This window comes from Gambusia affinis, linkage group LG03, assembly GCF_019740435.1.
Source record: "Gambusia affinis linkage group LG03, SWU_Gaff_1.0, whole genome shotgun sequence".
Taxonomy (NCBI): domain Eukaryota; kingdom Metazoa; phylum Chordata; class Actinopteri; order Cyprinodontiformes; family Poeciliidae; genus Gambusia; species Gambusia affinis.
The window spans coordinates 25,197,071-25,224,762 of record NC_057870.1 but is presented as its reverse complement, the minus strand read 5'-3'; the positions used below and the strand labels follow the sequence as shown (position 1 = coordinate 25,224,762).

At 38.8% G+C, this 27,692-nt stretch overlaps 1 protein-coding gene across 3 annotated transcripts in view; it reads left to right on the top strand.

Moving 5' to 3' along the window:
* The window catches only part of ank1a (ankyrin 1, erythrocytic a), a 101,899-nt gene that overhangs the window by 67,601 nt on the left and 6,606 nt on the right, over positions 1-27,692 (top strand). The window contains exons 25-44 of one of the 3 annotated variants that reach the window (XM_044111788.1): positions 1,078-1,198; positions 1,384-1,462; positions 2,472-2,587; positions 2,682-2,906; positions 3,221-3,375; positions 3,475-3,686; positions 6,136-6,340; positions 6,516-6,612; positions 6,746-6,974; positions 7,056-7,184; positions 8,173-8,292; positions 8,838-8,922; positions 9,045-9,119; positions 9,370-9,501; positions 10,299-10,454; positions 18,895-19,540; positions 19,713-20,061; positions 24,098-24,181; positions 24,460-24,606; positions 26,072-26,170. In XM_044111788.1, the coding sequence (XP_043967723.1) occupies positions 1,078-1,198; positions 1,384-1,462; positions 2,472-2,587; positions 2,682-2,906; positions 3,221-3,375; positions 3,475-3,686; positions 6,136-6,340; positions 6,516-6,612; positions 6,746-6,974; positions 7,056-7,184; positions 8,173-8,292; positions 8,838-8,922; positions 9,045-9,119; positions 9,370-9,501; positions 10,299-10,454; positions 18,895-19,540; positions 19,713-20,061; positions 24,098-24,181; positions 24,460-24,606; positions 26,072-26,143 (3,434 nt within the window). In that variant the 3' untranslated portion in view covers positions 26,144-26,170. Of the gene's footprint in view, positions 1-1,077; positions 1,199-1,383; positions 1,463-2,471; positions 2,588-2,681; positions 2,907-3,220; positions 3,376-3,474; positions 3,687-6,135; positions 6,341-6,515; positions 6,613-6,745; positions 6,975-7,055; positions 7,185-8,172; positions 8,293-8,837; positions 8,923-9,044; positions 9,120-9,369; positions 9,502-10,298; positions 10,455-18,894; positions 19,541-19,712; positions 20,062-20,874; positions 21,681-24,097; positions 24,182-24,459; positions 24,607-26,071; positions 26,171-27,692 lie in introns of those variants that run through there. The other 2 variants (XM_044111786.1, XM_044111787.1) reach the window with 2 other exon arrangements.

The window sequence follows — 27,692 nt, the reverse complement described above, 5'->3', positions numbered from 1 at the left end:
ACATGCCTTGTTGGACTTGGTTTGATTGTCCTGCTTGGAGACGGACATAGAGACAGAGATCAAAGCTGAGGCACTATTCACTGAACATGATCAATGCCTTTACTTTTATTTTATTTTTTTCGTGAAAAAGACAATATGTATATCAGTTTAGAAGGGATCTGTTTTTGGTCTTTTCACAGTTAAGATTTTCCATGTTATGTTTCCATGTAGTGGCTAAAAATCATGCATGGAAGTTTGATTTTACAATGCTGTTGACAGTTATGTCTCAGCATATTATGATTTTATATTTTTAGTCCCCTGATAGTTCAATGAACAGATTGTCTCTAAATATAGAAAGTAGCTCTTTTGCAGTCTTAAAGATACAAATCTAGAATAGTAAAGTGATAGCAGCATATATTAGGAAGCACCTACTTTCTAGCAGTGGATATGGAGGACTTGAGCTGACTCGTGATGCCGCACAAAAATCTGACACAGGGAAGCTTTCTTTTTCTTTTGCTGCTCGTTATCAATTGCTTTTTTACGCCTTTGTTTTGGGGTAAATAACCAAACCCAAACCGCCTCACAAGCTGTTATTCAGATTCATGTGTTGTATTCAGAGATGCTGTTTGTGCTGTGGATTACTAAAATCCTAATGAGGTAAATCAGCATCTACAGTTTACACATGGCACAACATGTTTGTCTTAAGATTTTTCAGTTGCATTTCAAGAAGTCCTCGAACTAAAACGCGTTTTGGAGCCGCCAGCCTCAGATCCAGGAGTTTTTGCTTTAAATGTCTCAGCAAGATGAGCTCAAAACTGTGATTTGTAGTGTTGCTCATAAGCTCATTTATTTGTTGAACGTCTCCATTTTCTTCTGTGGAAGCAGCGATACAAGTTCAGTGTGAAAACAAACATGGTCATTAGTGTCTCATGTCATCAGTCTAATATCTAAATATCACAGCCATCATTCTGGGTGTCATGCTGTCTAACCCGTCTAACAGCTCGTTAACAGTCTTGTTTTCTTTCTCTCTTTCTCCTGTGCTGTGTCACCAACCTGACCACGATCTGTTCGCTCTCTTTGGCATGTTGTTCTCTGAAGGAGAGGAGCTCTTGGGGACAGAAGGGGCCAGGTACATGAAGATGGATGACATGAAAGACCATGATGACGATTTCCTCTCCCCCAAGAAATCACTGGAGTACGAGAGAGGGCTGGGCACAGCGTAAGGGGGGCTGGGAGGGGGAGCAGGGCAGCGAGCCAAAGCCAGTAGGCATGAGCCAATAGTCAGCTGGGAAATAAGGGGTGCTCCACAGACATAAATAAACCCCGGGACGATTGCTTGGGAGGAGCAGAGATGTGAAGAAGTGTTTTTAGTCTCACTTCTTTTTTCCTCTTTTTGTACAACAGGAATTACTCACCGGCCATTCCCAGGATTCCCCGTGTCTCCCCGGAGAATGTAAATCTGCCAGAACATGAAATAGATCAGGTACTGCAAAGGCCAGAGTCAGAAATGCAACAAACCGAAAATATCACATCATAGTTACATAGTGACCTTAATTTCTAAGGCATCCTTGACAAGGACATGCAATTTGGTGGTATTGCCTTTTATTGTCTTCATTTTCATTTAGAATATCAAAAGATATTCCAATTTTAAAAGTTGAAAGGCTTTATATAAATGAAGTTATTCTCTCTCTTCAAAAAGATTTTTGCAGCTATTTTTAATAATGTTTTAATTAGTGGAGAACTCCAGTCCCTGATCTGACAAGGTAGTGATAAAACCCTCAGTATGCAGGATGACATTCATAAGTCATTTAGATATGGTAAAAGATGGTGAAATTATATATCAACAATTTTAATACAGATTTTACAAACAGATTTAAAAGCACTAACTGAATTGTAAAATGTTCCACATAAGGTATTCATGAATAATACCAAACAAACCTCACTCATTTTGTAAAAGAAGGCAAAGGTAATTTTATTTATATAGCACATTTTCAGCATCAAGACAGTTCAAAGTATTTTAAAGAAACAACAAACAAGGTGTTACTTTTCCTCTGCTTTATTCTGAGACAAATTTACCTCCATCTTTTAGCAAAAGGTGTTTTATCTGTCTTCATTTAGCAAATATCTCCGGTCTTTGATTTTAGTATAGAATCTATTTAATTTCTTAGAGTAGTATGAGTAATTGCTATTTACATTAAATCAATGCAAAACCACAGTTTTTTCACAGAAATGTGGGGTTGATGAAAACTATGTTTAATACTTTCTGAAAGGTTGTTATTTTGAAAAGGTGAACACATACAAACATACAAATGTACAAATACACATGTGTATTTGTACATTTATCTGTGCACAGACTTGCTTCTGACAAGTCTAATCAGAACACATTCTTATCTCTTGCATATGACTGACTGGTCGACATCCACAGTATGATTTTGTATGGCATTATGCAAAGCAGATATTCATGAACGATTTCTGTTTTCTGTGTCATGTAGCAACACACACCACTTCCACTGCCCAAAGAGTACGACGAGGACTCACTGATTCCCAGCAGTCCAGCAACAGAGACGTCTGATAATGTCAGCCCAGTCGCCAGTCCCATCCACACAGGGTCAGGACAGCTGCAGCAGAGGCCGACGCTTTTATCCCCCAACCTCTGTTCTTCTGTTTTTTCATCCTGTCATTGTTTCTTTTCCCTGCAACAGATTCCTGGTCAGTTTTATGGTGGATGCTCGAGGCGGTTCAATGCGAGGCAGCAGGCATAATGGTCTGCGTGTCATCATACCTCCACGGACGTGTGCGGCACCCACTCGCATTACCTGCCGCCTGGTGAAGCCGCAGAAGCTGACCAGCCCCCCTCCTCTGGTGGAGGGAGAGGGGCTGGCCAGCAGGATCATTTCCCTGGGTCCAGCTGGGATGCAGTTTCTGGGGTGAGCCAAGCACAGTGCTGCTGTTCTCTTGAAGGGGGGATATTTTGTAAAATCAACATGTTTGAACTTTATGTCTGTGTGCTGGAATGAGCAGGAGCTTCTTAAAGAAACAGAGGCCCAATTTCAAAGCTCACATTAAATCGCAAAGTCAAATTTCTTTTAAGTCATGTTTGGTATATGGAGTATTTTTATAACAACTGAAGGGAACATATTTACTTGACTGTGTTATGAAACGGGACTATGTGCCTCAGTTCTTTTGTGTGTTTAGTTGCTTTGTATCTATAGATTCTGATCCACTTCTGTTTGCATGGCAGGCCGGTGATTGTGGAGATTCCCCACTTTGCTGCTCTGGGTCGTGGAGACCGAGAGCTTGTTGTGCTTAGGAGCGAGAACGGATCTGTCTGGAAGGAGCACCGCAACCGCTACGGTGACGAGGTGCTGGAAACCATCCTGAATGGGATGGATGAGGGTGAGTTGTAGTCCATCACAGTTCATTTTAAACTGAGAGCCAGATACTCTCCAGTGGTTTTACATTTTTGGAAGCATAATCCTTGCTTCTTCACCACAGAACTAGAAAGTCAAGAGGAACTCAGCAAGAAGCGAATCCGCCGCATCATCTCTACCGACTTCCCTCTTTACTTCGCTGTTGTGTCAAGAGTCCAACAAGAGAGTGACCTGATTGGTCCAGAGGGAGGTTCACTTACCAGTAAACTAGTGCCAATGGTGCAGGCAACGTTTCCAGAGACGGCAGTCACAAAAAGAGTCCGCCTCGGACTGCAGGTGAGATGGGACGATGAGGAGGAAGGAGAGGAGAGGAGAAACGGAGTCGTTAATCCCTGAAAGAAAGCATGCTGAATTTACTTTGATTCATCATGAAGTCATGTCACATGTGCCAAGCTTGTTATGTTGCTTTTAAGAATCCTACAGGACCTTTTTGCCTTCTTTCATTTTTAATTTTGCATGCACCTGTCACCTTTATGCAACCCTGGACTGCCTTTTTAGTGTTGAGATTTTATTTTCTTTATTTTATTCTAGTACTAATGTATTTATGTCACCTACAAACTCTGTATATCAGATATTTAACACATTCATTGGAAATGCCTAAGGATTTTTATCTGTTCGCTTTTTTGTTGACTGGAAAGACTTTGTATGTATTTTTCAGTTTTAAATGTGCTTGAATGTTTTCATCTTCAAAGAAAAGAAGTGCTTTGCTGCACAAAAAAGGTTTTCAACCCAGTTTTCTTGCTCAACAATTTTCTTAATAGCCAAACTTTTGATATCAATTAAACACAACAGAAGAAAATTATTATTTTCTAAAAGCATTTCAGACAATAATAAAATCCAATTGTATTCTCTATTGAGGCCTTCACTTTTACTTTGCCCTCGTTGTTTATTTGTTCTGGATATTCTTTCTAATGCAAATACACAGAATTAAGTTATATAAATCTAAGACTAAATTTAAACTTTGGAATTAGATCTTGTTAAACATTTTGCTGTAAGTCTTTACCTGTATTTGGACCCAGTGGTACTATTGTAGTGCATTTATCATTGACTGAATATTTTCTTTGTTTTTATTTTTATAAATTTATCTACAATTGTAGTTGACAAAATGAATTATGCTTCTAAGATTTTACATATTAGGCTAATAACAATAATAATGACTTCTTTATTCTGACCTTATTGAATTGTTTTATTGGGATCTGAGTTATTTGACAGTAGTGGGGTGAACTGTTCATCAATTTGGGCTCCAGGTGTTAAAAATTGCACTGCAGCATTTTTCTTCTTTTCTTTTTCACCCATTCCCTTGTAGCTTCGTTGCTGTGTTTATCTCCTTGTTCTGTTGCATGATGCAGTTTAATCCGAGCTTTGACTCTTGACTCCTTGTCAAATGAACAACTCTTGTGGCTGCAGCCCAAGCCCGTTTCGTCACCCACTGCCAACTTGTTTGACAGCCAATATGTTCAGAGCTGTTTGTGCTAATATTGGTTTTCAAAAATTGTCATGGCAAAATCTTTCTCTTTCTGTTTTGTTCTTTGCATAATTTGTTCCAGAAACACAGATCAAGTTGTATAAGTTTAAGCTTTACTGCCAGCCGAGTTTAAGGATCTTTTAACATTTCTCCTAAACAAACAGTATTTTCTCATTTTGTTGAATCATCCTAGACCTTTAGCACTAAGCATCTAGAAAACCCTGAATTACATCTTCATTTATTTTATTGCATAGCAAAAATATAAAATATTCTTCAAAGTCCTCTGTGATGGAGGATAAGTGATGTTCTCCTCTGCAAATAAGTTTTGATTTGATTGACTCAAAATGATTTGAAAGTAGCTTTACAATCTTTCTCAAATTAACATAATTGACAGATTTAGTCTTTAGCAGTAACTGGATGCTACCTCCGAAACTATGACCTGAAAAACTAATTATATAAATAATGGCGAAAAGCTTATTGTGACATATGTTGCTGTTCATTTGTGAGTAAATTTAACTACTAGAGACAATATGGTTTTGTTCTGTTTTCTAAAGCCTAAAGCTGCCAAATAAGTTTGATTATTAAATTACATTTTTTATTCCTCAGTAGGTTTTTACCATCTGGCAGAAACTTGAAAAGACCAAAACAACAAGTAAAAATAAAATAAACTGACTACTGTATGTTTTGGATCAACATATTTCAACACATTTCACTCTTCATAAAGATAAATATGCCTTACAGACATTATGGTCATTTTGTAACCTCATACTTAAGATACTGAATGTAACAGGATTAAAAAAAGATTGTAAAATTAGCTTTTTTATAAAAAAGAATCATTTCAATATATTTAGAATCCCATTTATTTAATTAAGATGCTATTGTAGAGAACTTAGGTTTGAGAAACCAAGTTGCCTTAATTGTTGATATCCTTTTTGTATTAATGATTGTAAAAGCTTCTTGTTAACAATAAAATACTCTTTTATGCACATACATCCAGTTTGTGTGACTTTTATTTGTCCTTGAAAAAATAAGCTATTTTTAATTAGTGCATTTTCATTTTTTTCCTCCTGTTCTTCGTATTTCATCATCCCTGATTTTTTTATTTTTTTTTTTTGTCATCCATCCATGAGCTTCTTATCCTTTACTACCTCTTCTGTGATCCCTTTTTAATTTTTTTCATTTCATACAATCACTATTTTCTCACATTTTCCAACCTGTGACCCTGGTGCGTCTTCCTGCCCCTGTCGTTTACCACCTCAGGCCCAGCCAGTTCCTGATGAACTGGTTGCAAAACTGCTGGGTAACCAAGCAAACTTTAGCCCTGTAGTCACTGTGGAGCCTCGGCGGCGCAAGTTTCACCGCCCCATCGGCCTGCGCATCCCCCTGCCTCCGTCCTGGAGGGAGAGTCCCCGTGACTCAGGCGAAGGCGACACCACCAGTCTGCGTCTGCTCTGCTCTGTTATAGGTACTGCATGCCCAAACTGTGAGGTGTCTGTGTTTATGGGGCCAGATTACTGTAATAAAAAGGAAAACTTTTATTCAACATGATTACTGGCGTAAAAGATGTTGATTATCATTAGACATCCCACCTCTACCTTTGATCACTGAGTTTCCTGTTTCCCACACTGTGTGACTGCCAGGTGGAACAGCTCCAGCCCAATGGGAAGACATTACTGGCACCACCAAGCTCCTCTACGCCAGTGACTGTGCCAGCTTTACCACTAATGTTTCTGCACGGTAAGTTCAGCTGGATACTTTATCAAATATAAACAGAAAAGTATCATCCTCTTGAAAGTAAAATACCTGGAAGCCACTTTTCTTATTGGATTTGCGTTCAACATTGTGATCCTTTGTCATTGTTTGCTGACAGGTTCTGGCTGGCAGACTGTCCTCGGACAGCTGAGGCCGTCTCCTTTGCCAACCTGCTCTACAAAGAGCTATCAGCTGTACCTTACATGGCCAAGTTTGTAGTGTTTGCAAAGATGAACGAGCTGCGCGAGGGCCGTCTGCGATGCTACTGCATGACAGACGATAAGATGGATAAAACTCTGGAACAGCATGAGAACTTTACCGAAGTCGCTCGCAGTCGTGACATAGAGGTCAGTTAAATGTCGGGAAGGACTTATTCCTTGTCGACATCGTTAAGAAACACATAATTAATCATAGCAAATGTGTTGCAGGTGATGGAGGGAATGCCACTTCACTTGGAGTGTTCAGGGAATCTGGTGCCAGTGAGGAAGGCCACACAGCAGCCTCGCTGCTTTAGTTTCCAGGCTTTCAGGGACAACAGGCTTCCAGTCTCTGTCAAGGTGTCATTTGATTTTCTGCAGTTTCATGATGCCAGTAGCAAGGTCACATTCACTCATCATGACCATGATTATCATATTGATTGCAGGCTTTTAATGATGCACTTAGGCTATTTCTTAGGATGAGTTGAAGATGCAAAGTACAGCGTCATAAATTGGAGGTCAGGTCACAATTACGTTATACATTGCAAAAATATTAATATCTCATATATCTTAAACATCTTGTCATGTTACAACTGTTCTTTTGATGCATTATTAAGCAACAAAGAATATTTGTTTCTTTTTCCTCAAATAAAATGTATTGCAATACAGAAGTTACCTCATTAGTAAACAATCTCCACCTTTGTTTAATTTCACAAACAGCATCATGAAGACCAAGAGTCCACATAGGTCAAGGATAAACCTATAGAAAAGTTTAAAGCTCGGTAAAATTAGAAAAATGTCGCCAACTTTAAACATCTCACATGGCAATGTTCAACATCCAAAAGTGGAAATAGCAACAACAACCAAGAAAGAGTTTTACAGCTGAAGAAAAGGGAAAGGCAAGAGGGTCCTGGTGATTCTGGAGGAACTGCTATGACCCACAGCTTAGGTAGAAGATTGAGCTGATAGGACAACAGTCTCCATAGATGCCACTGTTCCTGGAGACAGTTAGGGGGTTTAAGTTGTGGTAATGATATGACAAAATATATAAAGTTCACAAAGGGGTATTAACACTTTTACAATATTCTATTAAAGTGCCAATATCTTACTTGCATGCACTATTCACAGCAGTAAAGTTGCAGCCATTGAAACCTTCATATTTGCCATATTTATGTATTACAAAATTAGTTTTACACTAAATTATGTGTAAACACCCTACAACAGAAAAAAGAATGGTTCAAATAAACCTTTAGCAGTCAGACAGTAAACACATGAATCAAATGCTTTGCTACCCGCTGTCACTACATCATCTCTAGTGTTTCTCTGCTGAAACCCTTTATCTGTGCAGGTGCGAGACAGCAGTAAGGAGCCTACTGGATTTTTATCTTTCCTACGGAAGTCCACTAAATATGAGGACAGCCAACAAGTACTCTGCAACCTTAATATCACTATGCCTCCTTGTATCAAGGTGATAATTTAGTGGATTAAAAAAAACAAGACGCAATCTACTCTTCAGCCCAAAATTATCCACACCCCAGGCAAATTTAGATTTAAAAGTATTTTTCATCCAATCAAAAATATTGTCTCTTCTAAGAAATTAAACAGATGCTTCCCCAAAGTTAACAAGAATCTACAAGGAATCTCTTACAAGAATAGGTATTGTCATTTATATGTTTTTAAAAATTATCATATCTAAACATGTTTATAACCTTCCCAATAATCACATAAAAATCTTTACGTGCATTACAGGAATGAAACCTTTCTCCCTGTTTTCCACTGGTATTTTGATTTTTTATTTTGGTGATGAGCTTCAAGCCTTTGAGGGTCATCACCTTAATTTTTACCACAGATGTTCTATCAGATTTAAGACTGAGTAAATTATTGCTTTCTGTCGGACAAAAGGTTACTAAAAGATTAAAATCTACAGGGGTGTGAGTAATTTTGAGCTGAACTATGCTTAATGACAATAGTTTCCCAGAGTTTTGGTTTTAATAGTTTTTGCTTACCACTTAGATTATTGGTAGTGAAGATAGGAGGCGAACTCTGACCCCTCTGGCTTTGAGAGAAAGATACAGCGCCCTAAATGAACCTGCTATGGGTAAGCGACTCACTACTGGATCAATTATTGCATTTACTTGTTTGGTATCTCGGTGATATCAAAAGCAAGACTCAGTATGGTGTTTTCATGTGAACGTTTGTTTCTGGTCCTGTTTTCTGCAGCATCAATGAGTGCAATGGAGAGAACGGAGCTGAAGATGGCAGTGATCGCAGAGCAATTGGGTCTGAGCTGGGCTGGTGAGTAAACACTGAGAGTATACTGAAGCTGCTTTTTACATTTCCCATCTGTGTTTATCTAATGTCTAACAAGCATAGCTGGCACAGCTGACAGGGTACAACCTGGTATCAAACTAAACAAACTTCTGTATTGTTTCCCTCTCTGATTGTTACACAGAGAGATCATTCTTCCTCTTTAGGGTCTCCATGTACCGGTGGCCTCAAGCACGATTCAGAAATCAATATTTATGTTTTCTGTTTTTCTGAACAGAGTTAGCACGTGAGCTACAGCTGAGTGTAGATGATATCAACAGGATTCGAGTTGAGAATCCAAACTCCCTCCTCGAACAGAGCTCCGCGCTGCTCAACTTGTGGGCAACTCGTGAAGGCAAAAGGGCCAAAAGTGAGTCAATGTTGCATTGCTTTCTCTCAATATCTGCCTGATGATCCCTTGGACTATTAAATGGCGAGTGTCTAATTTTCACAGTAATTTATTTTTAGAGTGGGCAGATAAAACAAAGACCAAAAATTCAGACAAAACACATAACATTGAAGATAAAAATTGATTTACAGGTTTTAGCAATTGATAACTTAATGTAACTGGCAATTAAGTCAAAATCTGGGCGATTTTAAATGTAATATAAACCAGTAACAAAATAAATAGGACATATAAATAAGAGGAAATACAACATACAGTACCATGTGGAGCTCCATGCAATAGACCATAAGAAAGGTCAGAAATGAGCCCACAACTGCAGAGACAGATTGTTGAAGATCTTTAATCAGTACAAAGCACTGTCTTCACAAACAAACAAAAATAAAACTTGAATCTTGGACAAGGACTTATTTTGTTAATTAGCAATTAAGATGGGTCAAGGTTGGTTCTCCTAGTGTGTCAGTAATTCATATCAACAATAATTGTCAACAAAGGACTGGCTAAGGAAGAGTTCGGCACAGTGACCTGGTCAATTTCCAAACCTCAGTCCTTGCTGGAGCTCGAGACTTTGAGTTAAGTTTTGCTGATACACAATTAATATTAAGTATATGCAAGTTTTTCTTTTTTCCATATTTTTGTTTCATTTTCTATCCATATCAAGATTAGGTGATATGGATAAATATTTATTTCCTTTCTTAGTGCACCCTTAAGAGAACTTGTTTGCCTCGCCCTCTTTAGTGTGGCTTTGTGTATTTTCCATTCAGTGGAGAGTTTATACACCGCCCTGAAGAACATTGACCGTATGGACATCATCAACATGTTGGAGGGTCACCCGCCCCAGCCTATAAGACAAGGCTCCCGTGACCTGAACAGACGGCGACACAACGATAAAGACCATCTCTCCCCTGGTATGACCAATGGTAAGTTTTCTGCCAACGTTCAACAGTGCAGCCCAGTCCTACTGAGCCGTAAGCCCTGACCCAGAGTTGCTCCTCTAATATTCATTCAGTGGTGCTGAAAGTTTGAGAGTTTTGTTGACTTCTCTAGTTTCCTAACAAACACCCAAAGAAGCACCGGGTTTAAGTTCTAGAAGTTGATAGAGAGTTTATAGTGGACCCCCAAAACACTGAGGAACCACAACCTACTTGAGACCACCTCTAAATACGCTTTTAGCTCCCTATTTTAATAATTCAGAAATCACATATTCCTTAATATGCATTATTACGTGAAAACTATCTTGGTGCTTCCACAGAACTGGAAGCTAACGTCCACGGTGTCCCTTTTCTCTCCTCTTGTGGGTACGGGCAATTGATGCCAAGGAAAATTTATGTATCTGACAGACTGGCTGCTTTGCAATCATCAGCCAACAGCATCTCAGATACAGAAAAATCCCAGATTATGCAGATTTTCCAGAAAGAATTTGAAGTAAAGTTTCACAGGAAAATCCACAAATAGACTGGAATATATTGTATGTGTGGAGGACAAGAAGCAAAATATGTGCTTCAGTTCAGATAGTCTCCAGTTTCATAACAAAACACATTGAAAAATAGACAGAAAACTCTTTGCTCATTGTCTTTAACAAGATCCTATGTGTTGTTAATAATTTTAAAAGCATTTATGCTCTTTTAAGTACATCTGTTCTTCCTCTTTACCCCAAAAAACTCTTGAAGGACATGTGTTATTTGAGTCTTTTTGAATCTCCTCTGTTCTTCCCATATTTTTTTGTTTCCCACTGTGGGGACACTACCACAGATGTGACCTTTCTCAGAATTTCACCTCTGCTAAATGCAGTGGGACTCAGGACACTCCTACACCCTGTAAGCCCTTTGCTTATCAATTTTAAGCTGTATGCCTCATTGTTAGAATGAGGATTAAATAGTGGATGCTTATAGCTTACTGACTTTATTGGAAAATGTTTTTCTACTTATTTATCTTACAGATAAAATATATTCATTTTGCTAATAAAAATGCAGTTAATACAAGTTCTGGAGTTCTATAATCAAAATGCTCCTGAGTAAAATAATCAGGTCATTCATTAGCAGGACTCTGTAGAACTTAGTCATTTAGACTCCAACTAGGCGTTTCCTTCTTGTTTTGAGAGGGTTTTCTGGAATGCTGGTGTATTACTGACAATATTGTCATATCAAAATGACAATTTCTGTTCTCCCTTAATCTTTCTTTAGATTTGAAATATGTCTCAAACATCTAAATAAGATGAATAAGATTAAAGACATTAATGGAGCTCCTTCTCCATTTAAGTCTCAAATGTTTCCTGTAATTTACAAATAAATGTTTGTTTTTTTTCCTCTGTTTTTTGTTATTATCTTATTAGCCTTAACTAGTTTTAATTTACTATAGGGAGATATTGATGCATTGGTGTTGCATTATTTTTATTCTTTAATTTTAGTAAAGTGTTAGATTTTCATTTTATTTTTAACAAAGGTTTTAAAAACGTATCCTCCTCTTCTATTTAAACCGGTCGCAGTCTTAGCGCAAGTCTCAGGAGGAGTGTGGAAATGTCATGGTCAGACAGCAGGGGGTTGACCCATCAGACTGCCAATTTCCAAAACCACACTAAAAAAATAATCTCATAAATGCTCACAATGGGTCCGTGCAGCCCAGCTGGACCATGCACAAAATAAAAAACTTGTGAGGTCTAAATGATCCTGTCTCTTAAGACCACTGGAGGGTTAAATTCAGATTAAAACTCTATGAAAAAGTTAAGAATATATCTTCAAATCAAAGTTATTAGACAGGTCATCCAAACAATCTGATTTTGGTTACATACAGTCAAAGCTTGGTAAATGAATTTTAATTATCATGACAATTGATTTAGTAACACCTTCTCATACATGATAAATCCACCTAGAACCTCAAATAACTAGCCTTAGCCATTTTCTCCTTTTCCTCCTGGTTTCCTTCATTCATGCATAGCCTGTGTCTGATTTATTTCATTTTCATATCTGGGCTGATGTGAGCTCCTCTTTGTCCCAGAGTGCAGACAATGAGGTAGCCATTCCTGCATATGAAAAATGGATCAATAATCAGCGATGTAACTATTCAACCCAAGGTGCCCGTGATGGTAAAAGAGGTGAAAAAAATAGTATTACAGATACTTCTAAACTATGACTTGCTAGCATCTTTTAACATATTAAAATGAGTTAATAATGGCAACCTTTTTTATTTGCTTCAAAAAGCTTTGTGACGTTGAGCTCTAGAGGATTTAACAAAAGATGTTTACAGTCTGACGTTAAGTAAAAATACCTGGACGTCAGAGTCATTATTCTTGAACATTTTTGCACTTTGGCATATTGCAACCAAGAACATTATTGTATTTTTGGGTATGTTAGAGCAACACTAATGATTTCCTGCCACACCGAGATTTTCACGTTAAGTGAAACGGCTACATTTCTTTTTCATTCAACAAAAGTATGTTCCTCCACATATTTGCTGTGTCCCCTATGTTGATTGTGGTAAAGTTATAAATTACTTTCAACAGCAACTATCTGTCCTCCTTAAATAACATAATTTCTAATAGTTGTCCTGTTAACAGGTTCTCCAAACTTATGGATATAATTGCTTGACCTTTGTTCTGTGAGATTTTCAGAGCTTAGCACATTACTGAACTATATTTACCATTTATCATAAACATTTCCACAGTTTTCTCCCGGACCAGCCTGCTGTGTGCTTCGGTCTGCATGATGCTGTTCGTTCTCCAATGTTCTCTAACAAACACCTGAACAGCTGGATTTATGCTGAGGCTAAATTACACACATATGGATCTAATAAGATGAATTTTAACAGCAATTAGTTGTGCTGAATTTTATTTGGGAGTATCAGAGTAAATGAGGCTGAATACAGAGGCACATGTTGAATACAGAGGCACATGTTGAGGCACACGTTTTCCTTCCACTTCACAATAATGACTACATTGTGCTGGTCAAACGCATAAAATCCCATTGAAATACATTTAAGTTTATGGTGGTAATATGAGAAAATGTGGAAAAGTTTCAGTAATATAATAATGCGCAATGAAACACAATGGCTGCCCCATATTTATTTAAGCATTGTAAGAATAATATCAGTCATCTCAAACTATACCAGTGCTACATATTAGCTCAACCAGTAATGCTCATAAAATGAGCTGCATTTTAAATAAGCCATAAAGAATTTTCCTCTCTTCATTCAAAGCGTCTTTGCAGATCTTTTTCACATCTAAAACATACTCTGTAGGCTTTTTTCTGTCTCTAAATTCTTTCTGCCTGTGGTTGCATGTTCAGTAGTTTGAGTCTGTCCAGGCTTAATGTTGGTGCATTGAATGTCTTTTTGGGAGCCGTGTTTTCATTCCCTGTGAATCTTGTCCTCTCTGTGTTTCTCTGGACATGTCATCTGCAGCCTAGCCGCCCTACTCTTCCTCCTCCTCACTTCTCTCCAAACTCTGACCTCATGCCGACCTCATGTTGACCTCTGACCCACATCTTAAGCTTTTTTTTTCTCTCTTTTTTTGCGACTGGTGCATTTACTTTCCCCTTATTTTACCTGTCGAAAGCCCCACCTTCTGTGATAAATATCCCTCACACAAACTGTTTTTTCAGCACCCACTGGGAGGGGGAGGTGATCCTCTCTTTCTTTCTCTCTTCCGCTCTTGTCACACTGTTTCTGTCTGTGTTCATCACTCTTGTTTATACTCCTCTTTCTCTCCTGCTCCCTTTCTCTTTTCCCCCACTCTGTCCTTTCCCCTCTTTTCCCTGCCCTCTCTCCCTTACCCTCCTGCATGACTGCATGTGCACCAGACGTTCATTGCTCATCTCCCTCTGTGTTTGCATGGATGCACTGGGAGGATGGGCAGCACTACCACTAACTTGTCTGAGATCACAGCATTGAAGCAGCTCGACCAAAAGACGTTTCTTTGCATGGCATGCTATATAAACTGAGAACGACTCTGCAGCCTGTCTTGTTCTTCCTCAATAATCAGTTATAGCGGGGGTAAAAAGGCTGCAGTCCTTTTTTTGTCAACTTTGACTTGTGTCTGCTTTGTTCTTGTATGAATGTTATTATTGCTTAGTGTGTGTTGAGTTTAATGTAAATTGTTTTCATCTCTTTGATGCTATTTGTCAGTTAGTCCTTCTTTCTCTATATGTATTTTGTTAAATGTGAGCTATCAAATTAGTCTGTGCGAGTGTATCTGCGTGAGTGTTTTTATGTGCTTTAATTTAAAAAACTACTGCTGTTTGTACATGTGTGCCTATGTGTGAACAGGCAAAAAGAGTCACTTTTCTTTACATGTTGCTTTTTTTTTATAACCTTCACTTCTGATACTTTATTTTTACGTTTCAGTCAGGAGCTCAGACAACGCCTCTCTGTTTACTAATTTTTGCATTTTCCCCCAAACAATCATTAGTATCTACTTTAGTGACAAGCAAAGGTTTGGTAGAGCTAAAATCAGAACACTCTGGTGTCAGATGCTGACATAAAGAGCATTTTTCTGTTTTACATACTAATGTTATGAACATAGCTTTTGAATACAAAGCTGATACTTTATCTTCAAGACAGGTTTGCTCCAAGTATTTGCATCAGAAGTTGTAAATCATTTTAATCTAGTTCCCAAATGTTTCATCTACTGACCCAAAAAGGGGAGGACATTGTGTGGACATTACAACATTGTGTGTAAAACAACTTCCTTATGAAGCCCACACACTGGGTTTGATTCAATTACATACAGTTGATCCTGTTTATGTCTAAAGCACAAAATGATGATCTATAAGCTCTTTTCAAGACCACAAGTTCTGTTCATATGCTTTATAAAGGAGTTAATTCACTTCTGACATGATTCATCTCATAACAATTCATTACAGTACAAGCCAAGTTAGGTTCATGTCAGCTACAAACAGACCTACTCCATCAAAATTGTAATAATAAACAGTCCAATTAATTCAGCGTTTTCAGCTTAAAAGTTATCTAATCCAGGAAATCCAGCTGATAACATTAGTGTAATTTACTTGGTAGTGAATGCAATGAGTCAAGAGTACTTTCTATGGGACATAAAAGGAATTACACAAAGGTAATAGCAGTAATAGATCCTTCAATGATCTATTTTGTTTAGGAAAAAAACACTAAACACAAGGTCAAGAGTTATTATATACGGAAGAACAGAGAGAATATGTTGTTGGTAGTAGTACAAATTTTAAAATGTGTCATTTGACTAAATTTATAAAAAACGTTTTTAATTACTTGTAATGATTATGGCAGAAAGCACAATATATACATATGTTTACATATGTTTACATACATATATGTTTTTCAATTTTATTTTTATCCTCCCAGGCTCTTAGTGAAATAAAAACTGGTGTACATATTTGCTTTCCCCAGTTTCCCACATTGGACATATTTATCTTCATACATGAAATCAAGTGATTTCATGTATGAAATCATTGGATTATGATTTCAAAAAGCTGCCTGTGATCTGTAGATTCCAGCTAAATTTGAAATTGGATATTATTAAAACCATTTTTAAATATTTACTCATCCTTTCTAAATCATATTTTTTAATAGATTCAATAATTTTATAGACAATTAAAGAACATGAAAAGAGTAGTTGACTGCTATTAGCTGAAGATCTAGAAGTGTAATCTTGTCCTTGACCTACAATGAAATCTTTCTCTGCAGATTGTATTACTGGCTTCCCTGTTCTCTCCAGCCTGACTGTATGCATGCAAGTGTATGACAATCCGTTCTTTAAATAATGATGCTCAGTCCCTCTGAATATAGAAAATTAAACCCAGATATATACTTGACCACTGGAGAATCTCAACTTTGTTTTATGTTTTTCTGAAGTTTAAATTTGCTCCATTGACTGGGGTGTTTGTATTTTATATTTGGAGAGAGAATTCATAGGAGTCAAAACATTATATTTGAGAAAATCTCACTGTTTATGCACAACCTATAAAGGAAGGTGAAAATTTCCAAACTTAATAAAAGAGAGAAGGTCACTGTGTTAAGTTCTGCAGGAACGTTTTGATGGAGGTGCAGATATTTCACATTTAGCTGCAAAACATCCACAAATATAATGGAAATGTCCCAGTCTTTATTTATAGCTCTGCTAGAAACAGAAGTGATCCATGTAGCCAATCATTTAAATCTAAATTGCATTTGTATTAATCTGAGATCCTCTCCTGCTACATTCAGATGTATGTATTATGTTGTATTAATAGATGTTTCAAAAGCAAAGAAAAAAGTGTTTTATTATACTGTCTGTGAAACTTAATTGGACTGCAGTTGGGAGGGTAAAAGAGAAAGTAGGACAAGGGGTCTTTTTGCCTCTCAGCCAGTCCTGTCTCAGATATCTTGTGCAGCCTCAGCAGTAGTCTGCAGCGGACTATGACTCCCGTTACACCCTGTGCTCTGTAGAGTGAGTTCTTCACTGTGCCGTGTACAGATACAGTCAGTCTTACTTTTTCTGTCCTTACAGTATGGCCTGCACCACCTCACTTGGTTCTATCTATGCTTAGTTTCATTTTCAGCAACAAATGACGCAACTTAAAATTATATTATCACTAATACGTCATCAAAAATATTACATTAATCTTCAACTAATTTCCAAGGAAGAGTCATTTGCTCTTCCTTGGGCTGCTATATGTATGTTATGTAAAAAAGAAAACCTCTTTACTGTAAATTAATCACTACAATGTCAAGCTTTATTGGACAAAACATAGTTATTAAGATAATTCAAACACACTATGTAAGAGTGACCTGAGTCCACATCACACTGACATGTCTCACTGACTGATTTTGGAAAATCCATTTAAACTATGGCTTTAGGCAGCAACCATGTGGCTTTTACAAACCTGAGTGTTTGGTGTTTTTCCGTCAATACTAACAATGTAGTGGCAATTTGAAAGCATGGAGATGAACACCTGTGTCAGAGAGATAATACTGTGTGATGATGTTGGGAATGTGTTGGTTTGAGATTTTAATTATGATAACTTTGAGTAAAAATGTTATTTTCACAGTGTTATAACACATTATAACAAAAAGAGATAAACCAAGAGCACAACAGTATTTAATTGCTTTAAGGCAAACTGACTTCCCTGCCTGCTCATAGCTAATAATTTTTAAAAGAACGTTATTAACTTACTTAGCATTCAGGCTAATTGGTGCCACATCTTTGAGGGTCAAACACTACTGGTTTAGGTTCTTCAAATGAAAATAAGTGTGTTCAAAGTTTCTGAATGCATTTTACAAAGTCTTTTTCTGAAGGGTTTCATGAATCTTAAGTTGTGGTTCGCAGAATCTGTGATGCAGAATCATCTAACCATGATTTGAGCAGTTTGGGATTTTGAGCTAAGGATGATCAAGTGTAATCCCAACTCATTGAAAAATATTCAAGTAGCTCTTTACTCAACTGATAAATCAAAAGTTGCTAGTCATACAGTAACCTTAGGCAAATGGCCAAATAGTTGACATCACAAATCATCAGTACACTGATAAGTCACTTGGTGGACTTTTACTTCCTTTCAGCATGTTTAGCACAAAAAGAGACCACCTTAAAAAAGGAAGCCCTATAGTTCTTCAACAAAATTCAAAATCTAGCCTCATTTGAGAAGATTCATCAGAGGCTGGCAAATCTTCCTACTTGGATTGTTAAGCAGTCATATGTCCCTAGGTTTGTTTCAAAACGTGATAAATGATTTCTATTTTTGAATTTCTTAAGTGGTAATAATGTTGTAATAGCTGTGAAAACTGACAGCTTTCCATCCCTAGTAGACATGTTTGTGTAAAGTTATGTCTGATGAGAAAATGGGATTGCCTGCTGATTGCATGTTTTCCAGCCTGACTACAAAAAAACAACTTGCCTGTTCCTGAGAGAATTTGAATGCATGTATCACTGAGTGGGCGGATATGTGTGTTTCAGAATGGGAGTTTGCGTCCCTGCTGGACAGGGATCAGTAATGCGTCTCATCTCCCTGCAGGTGGCAGCCAGCAGAGCAGCACCAGCCACGACTGGGGTCAAACCTTGGACTCAGTAAATTGGTCCGATTGGCTGTGTCTGCTGCTGTTACTGCCACTGCTCGCACCGTCAACATTGGCTGATTGAGCTTGACAACCTTTCTTCTAAAAGCTGCCCTTGCTCTCTTAGCTAATTGCACCTTTGTTCCAGCTCCTGTTATCTTGGCCCTACTCCCTCCTTTCCTTCCCCCTCCTCTCCCATTTGTCCCTTCAGCCTCCTCTTTTCCTCCCCTAGATGCCCAGCTCCTGGGCTGGGGCACTTACCTCCTCCCAGGGTCCCAGTGCTGTGGGGGTGAGGTAGAGAGCGAGGCGGGGGGGCCGGGTGTCAGCGTGCCTCTCTCTGTCTCGCTCCAGGTTATGGGCTTGCGCAGGAGGAGCTCCATTCGCCGGCCTCAATGCAGTACAGCCTGCCCTCTCCGTTGGGTGCCGAGCCTTACTGGCAGGAAGTGTCCAGCCTGGACTGTGCACCAATTGCCACCACAGAAGAAGACACCCTGATGGAGATGTCCGATGTTCAGGTTTGGCCCTCTGGCAACAGCCCCTCCTTGGTACCTGTGGAGGACTCCTCGCTGGAATGCAGCAATGCGGATGACTCAGAAGGTCTGCTGGGGCTGCCATATGGAAGTCTGGGCCGACCAGCCAGCCAGGCCAGTCCAGCCAGCGCAGGGGGTGTGGTGCTGAGTGGTTCTATTGAGCTACCAGAAGATGACTCAGAGATGGGAGTGGATTCTCTCAGCACAACCACACCAGCCTCCATTGGGGGAACCATAGCAGGGATCAATCTCAACGGGCTAAACAACGGTCAGGGGTCAGAGGCAAGCTCAGAGTTATCAGCCGTCACAAGTACGACGGGTGGTGATGGAGCTGAAGGAGGAGGACGACGACTAGGTGGAACTGGCTCAGAAGAAGGACATTCTCTTGTTTCAGGACAACAAAGAGTGTACGCTCGGTTGAGTGAGTCACCTGGTCTGAGCTGTGTTGCAGATCGGAATGGAGACAGGTCAGTAAAGCCTCAGTATGCATTTAGGTTTGAGTAAAATGTTCATTAAAAATAAAATTAATCCTGGTTGTTTCTATTGCATGCCAGTGCCAAACCTTTCAAACATGGGTGACTGCAAAGGGACTGTAACTTATTGTGACATTAATTATCCTGACTTATCTTCTGCTTTCAGGTCAGCTAATGGTGGAAACGGAAGTGGAGGAGGCTCTTTCCTTTCTTACCTGCAGGAACAGACCGGTTCAGGATGGATGCCTGTCACTGACCCTACACAGGCTTGGGTGGGCACCCAGTCTAAGCCCAGGCAGGCCATGGAGACTATGATTTCATCTGTACGTAATGCTGTGGATGTAGACCCATCCCTAATGTCCCAGGAGGCCTTGCTTCAACCCGTGAGGGACATGGGGCACTCTGAGATTTTACGGGGCCACTTCAGAGGTACCCAGCCTTTTGAGAAAGGTCTGGGATTCCCACACAGGGTTCCAGAGCTGAGAGCCTGGGACGACGTGCGCCTGAAAGGCCAGGTGAGTGTGTTGATCTTTCATTTTCTTTAAAATTCAGTCATAATTCTTCAAAGTTGATGGGAATTATAAAAGTGAAATGTTTTAGTACATTACCAAATGACTGCAGAGCCAATGACCAACTAAATTACCTCAAAACAAGAATGGTGAAATTCCACAAATTGGCTTTGGAAGAACCAAATTATAGTCATGATTAATGCAGTGTAATGGCTGCTACTCAATGTCATTGAGAAAAATTTCTAAACTATTGATTTTTACTTTTGAACATCTTCATCATTTTCACTCCAGGGATTGGTCATAATCTGACTCCCTCATCAGAATTTATTTCTCTGGCAATGCAAATATTGTCCAAACCCAAATTCTTTTATATTTATTGTTTAGGTGTAAAATAAAGTAATTAATCATATAGACCAGGGGTGTCAAACTCCAGTCCTGGAGGTCCACTGCCCTGCAACTTTTAGATGTGTCTCTGCTGCATCACACCTGAATAGAATAATTAGATTAGCAAGGCTCTGGAGAACTGATCTACACGAGGAGGAGGTAATTAAGCCACTTCATTCCAGTGTTTTGTACTTGTGGCATATCTAAAAACTGCAGGACACCGGCCTTTGAGGACTGGAGTTTGACACCTGTGATATAGACACCGATCACAAAAGTCACTTCCACAAACTCACTCAGACACTCTAGAGCCCAAGATGGCCACTCACAGTATGAAGGGCCAAATATAGAAAGCATTCTTTGACTCTCGTTCGTGTTACATGAGACCCTCCCCAAGTCACTCACACCTCTTAACTTTGCACACATGACAGATCGGCAACACTACCAAAGGCAAATCTTAACTATGATATTGCTTGACTAAAAATATGAAAATGTAATTACTATGTTACTGGGGTAAATGTCATGTTTAGGTGAACGCCCTTAAAGAAACTATTTGGGTTCATTTGGGACCTGCATTACTGTGTCAGTGACTTAGTTGTTTTGCCTGATTGGCTGTTTAAATCCTAAAGAAAGCAAGGGAAAATAACTGAAGTTAAAGCTGGTGTATTACCACAACACACGGAGCTGCACAAGAGCAGGAGGAGGTATTTAAAGCCCACAGATCACATGGGCTGAAAGTCAGAGAGGTGTTAATAGAAGCTCCTCATAGCTGCTCTTGGTTGGATCTTTGACTGGGTTCTAGTAAGGAAGAGACGTGGTCAGGAGGGCCCACTGCCCCAGCTGCTGGAGGACAAAAATGATCTGAGACACCAGTTTCACCAAAACAGCGTCAAGAGGGAAAAGAGCTGCAGCTGTTGCTCTCTCTCACAGCAGAGAGGACAGTTTGGGAAAAGGGAGTAGCTGAAGGCTCCCTGCCTAAAGCCGCTTTGTGCAGACCGTGTCAGTCTGGGCGTTAAACTGGGGCGATGTGGGCCCTGGTGACCGAGCTCCTCTTCAGCTTTGTGCTGCTGGCTTTCTTGGTGATCAGCTGCCAGAACGTCCTCCACATTGCCAGCGGCACTGTGCGCTCTGTGCTCAGCTACATACACGCTCAGCTGGACCATGAGCTGGGTGAGGTCGAAGGGGTCGCTGACGAGGAGGAGAACGTGACCACAAGGGTGGTCCGCCGCAGAGTCATCCTCAAGGTACAAACTTGAGTGGCAGAAAGGAAGTTGAACACAAACGTTTTGCGACATATTGTTTCATACGTTTGTTAGGAAATACCAGGTTGAAATATTGCTTAGAAGATGCAATGACGTTCATATACCCCATGAAAAAGACAGAGAAAATGCCTATGCTTTCCATCTAAGCAGAATAGAAATGTGGTCTGGAACCTTTCATTGGCTTCTAAATGTAGCTACAAAGGACACACTGCCTAAAAAAGTCGAAGGTGTTTTCCTGGGTTTAATATTGGCAATAAGCCGTCCGGATATAGTCAGAACAAATTGCTCATAGATGCAGTGATTTAATGTGATTTACAGTAAAAAGGCTCTTGCTCACATGTTTATGATTCTTTGTGTGTCATTGCAATTAGGTGGAACAAGCACAATAATTGCTTGCAAGAAATAAGTTGCAGTGATAATATCTAACAAGTCTATTCTGTGACTGTAAAGGAGAAGTACTTCTAGAGCATTTTCTTCTGTCATAAAAACAGATAAAACTCAGTTTAACAACTCTGAGCCTTACTTCCTTTAACATATCTTGGTCTTTCATCATCTTTCCTCTTTACATCTTCTCGTTAAATACATATTCCTAACTGTGGAAACATGGTGTTTAGTTAAATGTCCATGCAAGTTCAGTTTTTATTAACTTCACTGTGATTGTGTCCAAGAAATTCCAAATTAATATCTAGCAGTACAAACTGTAGAAAACCTATCTAATGCTGAAAGAGGATTTTAATGACACCCCTGCATTGTGATTTTAAGCATGCAATGTAATATCAGTAGATCTTGAAATCAACATCTCTATCTTCTCAACAAGCTGTTGGTTATCTGTCTGTGTTTCCACTTGGTGGAGAGGTAACTTGATTGCGGCTACACTGCACTGGTAGTTGCAATCCAGTTTATAGGACTGTGAAAAATAACTCAAATCAGAATATCATTCTTTGCAAATCTCTTACAACTCACTTAACCTGAGAACTGAGCAGAAAAAAGCAACAAATTACATTTTGAATCTTTGATAGAAGACTTGAAGCTGAGACAGAAGGGAACACAGTAAATATGTTGGAATAGTTAAACAAATGTTGGCTTAATGTGTGGTGAAATTAATGTGCCGCATTGCAATGAAGACATAATCTCTACTGTGAACTATAGTGCCAGTGACATTAGAGGGTTTTCTTCAGCAGGAGCAGAGGAGATGGATAGTAATAAATACAAGACAATATTGGAAGAAAATATGCAAAAAGCTGCAAAAGACTGGGGTGCAGATTCTTCCTTCATCAAAAGAAGGACCCTAAAGAAGGAACAACAAGGAAAAGTGTTTATGGTTGTTCTGTATCCAGTCTGATTGATTTTGAGTTTCTAGGCAATGAGAAAACTAAATTATTTTTGTTCCTCTTCAAAGTTATCTACCACTCTGTGTTGGGTCTCACATAAAATCACAATAAAAAAACTGAAAGAGCTTGAGGGACAGTGAACAGTGAAAAATAGGGATTCTAATTGCTAGTAGGAAAGTTTAAATCGCTGTGGCAAGTCCGGTTAGAACTTCGTAGAAAGCAGAGTCCCACTCCAATGGGTCCAACTTGCCTTGCAGTTTATTTGTTAATTGACGTAACTGTGGGTATGGTTTTCAAGAAAGACAAACAACAATACAACATCAGTGTCCGAATAATTCCCAACAAATGACTGAACTAGTATCACACATGCTAAACAACTGCAATATTAATAATTACAAAGATCTCATTTCTAGATAAATACACTGCACGAGAAAAGAAAACCACGTTGTGTAGCTCTTAGATGAACACGTGTACGAAGCATGCCATCAATTAAGGGCAAACTGAAATACTCTGTTGAACAAACAATGTCACCAACCCCCGACATTACTTACTTGCATTTCACGCATACACATCGAAAGAAAGCGACAACAACCTGCAAACAGCAAGACGAAATACACAAACTAGGAACGATAAACCTACAGCTCTTTTTCTTCTCTCCCTTAAAGGGCTCAACATAGCAGACTGACAGGCACCCTTTTTCACAAACATTTTTGATGGACTCAGTATGAGATTGAGCTTAACAAAGCTGACTGATTGGGCAAATATATAACTCATGGTGAAAAGCAACGCAGAGCTACTATGAAGAGCTAGATAGATTTGCCTCTCTTAGATTGTGCAGGCAAAATGTTCAAGGAATAGCCTTAGAAAATTCTCCAAATTTGTTAGGTTTTTTTAAGACTGCATCCTTAGGAGTCAAAAAGAGATATCTCAAATTGTGTGAAATGATGCATATCTACTTCAATATATATATACAAAAGTCAGGAAGATCATGTCTGCAGTTTAGGAAGACTGTATATTTTTTAGTTTTTAAATTAGAAAGCTTGAACATGAGCATTTTGTTGTCAACAGGGTGATGAAGTTGAAGACCTTGCTGGTGGGCAAGTAAGTGAGGAGCAGTTCACAGATGAACATGGAAACATCGTCACCAAAAAGGTCAGCACTTTCAGCATGCCTTATAACCACACTGAAATCAGAATTTTGTTCTTTCTCGGTTTAATATTCATTCAGCATTTCCCCCTTTAGTGATTATTCAAACAGTTGTAAGATGTATCAGAGTTCTTCATTCATTTCATGTTGGATGTTTTTTTAAGACCAGCTTTTTTTTTTCTCCATCAACATTTCTTCTTCTCCTTCTGCTACTTTATCATCCACTTGCCCTCATCTGTCCCCCCCACCACCTCCTGTCTGCCAACATCTAAAATGTGGAATAGATTGTACGGAAAGTTGTGCGCAGAGGGAAAGGTTTGGGAGAAGAAGGGGTTCTGGAAGTGGAGGGTTCCCTGCTGGATGCCAACGAACTGGAGGGCGATGCTGAGCAGTACCTGAGCTACGCCATCTTAGGCCGCGACGGCAGCAAGGTGGGCTTCTGATCTGCAGACAGCTGTGTGGCTCTCTTCAGGTTTCAAGTAGTAAGAGAAATTGTTAGACCTGAGTTTGCTAAATGAAATTACGTCCGATAGTACAACTGGACACCATATGAGGATTAGCTAGTGTAAAGCACTGCAAAAGCCTTAACATAAGGAGATGAAGCAGTAAGCCTGAATGTGGTTCTAGTTTGTCTGTAAACCAACTAACAAGTTTCAGTGTGTCAGATCTGAATTACTTAAGATCTGACGTGTGTTTGGGTAAATGCTACATACTGACTTTCTGTTACATTTATTTCCATCCTAATGTTTTTTTCATGTTTTTTATTTTACATCTGTGGAAAAAACAGTCTCTCGTTTTCTGTTTGCTTTGGCTAATCCATTAGTTCATTCAGATTTTATTCATTTTTGTCATCATTAAGCCATTCCTACACTTTGATTGTTTTCAATGCTACAATGAATGAAATTACCTCCTGCAGTTGTTACAGCTATAATTTTTCTTTCTTCTCAAAATGAGTGATTCATCTGTTTTCCTGCTTTTATTAAAGCTCAGTCCTTCAACTACGACTGTGTCCTGATCCCTCGAGCTACCTCTGATTCCCATTTCCTTTAGTCATCGAATGGGTTTTACATGGCATGTGGTACAGAGTTCTTACTCTAGGTCCACTTGCAAAAGTGTTCATACCCCTTGAACTTTCTCAAAAATTTCCACATTACAACCACAAACATTGTTATTTTGTTAGACCAATACAAATCAGAAAACTGTGGCATCTCTAATCAAGCCACTTTGATATTCCAAAGTAAAATCCAGTGCAACCAATTTATTTCAGAAGACACTTGCATAGTAAATAGAGTTCATCTTTAAACAATTAAACTCCACTTTGAGTTGGTATATTAAATAAAAATCCAATAACATATAGTACAGAGCAAAAGTTTGGACACAACTGTGTGTCCAAACTTTTGCTCTGTACTGTATGTTAAAGTTTGTGGTTGAAACCAGATAAAATCTGAAAAACTTCATGGAGTATGAATGCTAGCTTCTGTTCAGATGGATGGATGTTTATTTGGGCCTTTAACAGTCTGTTCAAATACTTTACTCTGAACCACATTCCCAGTGTTTTATCCATCTTTAAACTTTTCTGATTTCCATCCTTGCTTGACTGTTTATAAATTGTTTACTTTTTTAACCTGTTCTTTCCTTTCCAATCAGCTGTATATTTCTTTCACATTTCATCATGTGTCCCTGCTGCCTGTCTTCTCTTTACTGTCTGAACAATTTTCTTCCTCTCCTGATATGTTTCTACCTTTCCAACTTTTTTTTCTGTTTCCATTCCTTTATTTTATCCTCCTTTACTAATATTCTCTAAGCCTCTTCCTTTCCCCTTCTGTCTCCACCATCTGTCCTCAACCCTGGGACTTCATTTGGTGTAAACTCCCTCTTTCTCTCCACACAACGTAGACCGATTCTGTGGATGTGAAGAAAGGTGCTCAGATAGTGAAATGTGCCAGTCTGCGGAGAGTTAAGCAGTGAGGCAGACAGAGTGCTGCGTCCCTGCAGGTATGGGACTGACCTACAGTGCCTCGTCTGACCTGTGGTTAGAAAACATTTAATCTGGTCTCTCTGGATTAAATGCATCTAAATTTACCTTTGAATAAATACTAATGATATGTAACATTATACTGGCACAGCAATGTGACAAAATAATAGCGACACTGTAGCTAAAACAATGTGGAAATCTCTCTCTCAACATAGTGTAGAGGGGTTCTGTGAAGTAATCAGTAGTCAGTATCTTACCTCCATCTTACCTGCAGTAGTATTCTGATTTACTTTAGTTTGGGAAAACAGATTTTTTTAAAATCCTGATCACTATTTAGTATGATTAAACAGGAATTATTAAGACAAAGACAAAAATAATACAGGAGGCTTTATGTGAATCAACACTACAGCGTATGTTACATTGACTGTTTGTCCTCCATTGTGGCCCTTGACTACATTTTGTGATGTTATTGGACTGTATCATCTGATAACCGGTGGAAGTGATGATGATCCATATCTGGTCAGCAACCAAGGTCTCAGTGCATCTGAGGGACCAAGTGTACCCAGAAACTATTTGAATTAACATTAGCCTAGTTTGACAAACCCATGTCAAGAAATACTTTGTAGCAGTTGAATTAAGCAGTATTATGTTTATTTTTAACTGAACCGTACATCTTCTCCATGTGGTTTTAGACGTGGCCTTAAAGCAGGATGGAAGTGTATTAAGTGTTTAGCACACCAAGCAGTGTCTGTAGCACGGAACTTGTCTGCCAAAGCAAAGTCCCGGCAACAATTCACCAATAATCTTGGAGAGAAGAAAGGATGAGGAGTTGTTCTTTGTCACAACCGCTGTGCCTAAGCAGCAATATTTGGCATGTTTTAGCTGAGACCGAATGCTGTGCTTTGCTAAAGATAAGACATTCTTATCTTTGGACATATGGCGCAAGATAAGATCAGGTTGTGTGCTTTCTTCTTTGCACTCTTTGACTAACTGTTAGCTTCATTCTAAAGTGAAAAACTATTTTTCTCTTAAGTGAATAGAGTGATGTTAACGGTGGGGAAGATAATGACCACTGATGCAGCACCACACAACCCCAAGTCAAAAAATATCTTCTCATCCCTATAAGTGTTGTAAAAGCACTCGATGAACCTCGATATCATTTTTGTTATTAATTTATTTTTATGCAGTTTCATTAGCTTTTGTCAAAAACATATGATAATTATAATGAAGTAGTTTTAATTTTTTTAGATTGCTAACCAACTACTGAAAACCTTGACTGCCTCTGTGCTTTTTCATTCTCACATCATGGCACGGAGTTATATTTGTGAATAAAAAATCCTAAGGACAAGACGATACTATGTTTACTTTGAAGATTTTCTCATTAACATGACAATTCTATAATATATATTTTATCCATACGTCTCTTGAACATTGTCTGTTCAAGTTTCGTTTTGCACTAGAACACAAATATAATTCCAACGTTTCGATGCAGAGATATTTTTAAAGTTCTACTGGGTCAGTGGTTTTTCTCTGTGCACATTG